This window comes from Mobula birostris, chromosome 1 (genome assembly GCF_030028105.1).
Source record: "Mobula birostris isolate sMobBir1 chromosome 1, sMobBir1.hap1, whole genome shotgun sequence".
Classification (NCBI taxonomy): Eukaryota; Metazoa; Chordata; class Chondrichthyes; order Myliobatiformes; family Myliobatidae; genus Mobula; species Mobula birostris.
Window position 1 is genome coordinate 216,845,462 of NC_092370.1, and position 2,542 is coordinate 216,848,003.

The 2,542-nt window shown below is 41.0% G+C and overlaps 1 protein-coding gene across 1 annotated transcript; it reads left to right on the forward strand.

Annotated features, from left to right (window-relative positions):
* Window positions 1–781: 781 nt before the first annotated feature.
* Window positions 782–2,282, forward strand: six6a (SIX homeobox 6a). The gene is made up of 2 exons (XM_072238482.1): window positions 782–1,353; window positions 2,102–2,282. Exons 1-2 carry the CDS (start codon window positions 782–784, stop codon window positions 2,280–2,282), a joined length of 753 nt encoding a protein of 250 aa, XP_072094583.1.
* The last annotated feature ends 260 nt before the right edge of the window (window positions 2,283–2,542 follow it).

Here is a 2,542-nt window from a genome sequence, read left to right on the forward strand (position 1 = left end):
ACTATGCTTAATTCTAAATGCTATTTGAGATGTTTTGGAATACTTTGTAACAATTGTACATATAGATAATGCTAATGACATGGAGACTAGAGAATTGACCAAATCGCCGTATTATTTCACACCTTTGGATTTTGCACAATACGTATTATTACAAGTAGAAAACAAATATACTTACTGAACAAACACTGGAGAGTTGAATTTTGCCACGTGAATTAATATTTCAAACTGGTCCACCTACAAATTTTCAATCTAAGCGATATGTGAATCTTACATCCCGAATCGACTGCATTGTGTTTTACGAATGGCTTTATATCAAGTTCCTTTCCCTTTTACCCGTGGAAGTGTTTTTGTTTTATCCGTACCATTAATTTTTCATTGCTTGTGTTTTGTTAGGTTTATCAAATATAGAAACAAAAGTCAGCATGCTTGCTTTTTCAAGAAAAGTACTGTTTATTTGGAGGTGGTAAAATTCAGACTCTTACTTCTGGTTGATTGGCAAACTTGACAGTGATTGACAGGCAGCCATGGCAACCAGGCACTGAATCTGCCAAGTCCAATAGAAAATCAGACGTGGGCTGAATCCTTTTTTTCTTCGGCTTTTAACAGCATCTCATCATCGCAACCGCAAAGGATCAACTGCTAACCCTGTCACTTGAAGCACCAAGTTCATGTCTGGCGTATGGGAATCTAACTAAAACGCATTGGCTGCTTGTTTTGCCCATTGGAGTTCGTACCGTAATTTGGGTTTACATTTATTTCGCTTCGTCTTAAAGAAAAGTCAATGTTCCAGCTGCCAATTCTGAATTTCAGCCCTCAGCAGGTGGCGGGGGTTTGTGAGACACTAGAGGAGAGCGGAGACATAGAGCGCCTCGGTCGCTTCCTCTGGTCGCTGCCAGTGGCCCCAGCAGCATGTGAAGCACTCAACAAAAACGAGTCCGTACTCAGAGCACGGGCTATCGTCGCTTTCCACACGGGCAACTTCAGAGAGCTGTACCATGTTCTGGAGAATCACAAATTCACCAAGGAGTCACACGGCAAGTTGCAGGCCCTTTGGCTAGAAGCACATTACCAGGAAGCAGAGAAATTAAGAGGTCGCCCCTTGGGACCAGTGGACAAATACAGGGTGAGAAAGAAGTTCCCCCTACCCAGAACCATCTGGGACGGAGAACAAAAGACTCACTGCTTCAAAGAGAGGACGAGGCATTTGTTGAGAGAGTGGTACCTGCAAGACCCCTATCCGAATCCCAGCAAAAAACGAGAGCTTGCTCAAGCAACTGGACTTACACCAACACAAGTGGGTAACTGGTTTAAGAATCGAAGGCAAAGAGACAGAGCAGCCGCCGCTAAAAATAGGTGAGTGCATACTGTATGAGCTCCTTAAATACAGTACCTGTGTATATGCATTGGATAAATATCTATGTGGATCAACCATTCTGACAAATGCAGCAACAATAAATCTAGTAATGTACGAAAGTAATTTTTTTAAAAATTATTGTTTGATTTTACTTAAAGTTATCCCAATTTTAATTACGCATATAATTTGAAACCCTGTTTTAGAAAAAATAAAACTTTGCAGCGCTTTACTGCAGAGGTTGAAAATGGAATTCACTGATCTATTGATGCATACCTGTGAGTGCTTAAAACTGACGGGTAAAGCGAACTCATAAACCATATCTGTCGCAAGATAATACTTCATGTTATATATAGTTCGCGCAGTAACTGCGTAAATTAGTTTGAGTAGGTTCATTTTCAAATAAGCACTCAGATTTCCTTATAAAACGGGTCACAGGAGTATTTGGGCGATACAAAATATAAGCGTGCAATACTACTAAATGAATCTTTCTGACGTTTACACATATTTCTGGGATTTCAATGTTTTATCTGATTCTGTGTGCGTGTTTTTAAAAAATGCCAGCATGTTTTAAAGGAATAATCTTGATTTTTTTTATTGTTCAACTCGCCTTTTACAAATCTTAAAGGTGTTCCTTGGATGTGTTATTAGGTCCCAATATTGAAGTGCGGTAGTGTGTCAATGTATATTGTTACTACTTTGAGATTGCTGTATAATTCCTCGCTGTGTTCTTTTCCCTCGCGGGGGCAGGCTGCAGCAGCAGATTTTGTCGCAGGCAACCGTGCGCTCCTTGAACGAGAAAGACGCCGCCGTGGAACCACTGGTGGCCGCCTCAAGTCCCGCCATCAGTCTCTGCAGCGTCTCGGGGAGGAACAAATCAGCGACTTTGGCGATCTCCATCACATCGAGCGATAGTGACTGTGACATCTGAGAGAGGGAGAGAGAGAGAGAGAATGCCCGCAACCTGAGAGTGCCTCCGAATTCCTGCACATTTCAATTGGGCAAAGACTGCCAATAATCAGAATCGCCACATGCTTGCATTGGTCTTTTAAAAAACGACTGTTATGCTATGAGGCAGCAGACTTAACGACTATGGTCTTAAAAAACTTGTTATTGCCTTTATTGAAAGGATATATACACAGTATATATATATATATATATATATATATAAAGAAATTGGGAGAGAGAGAG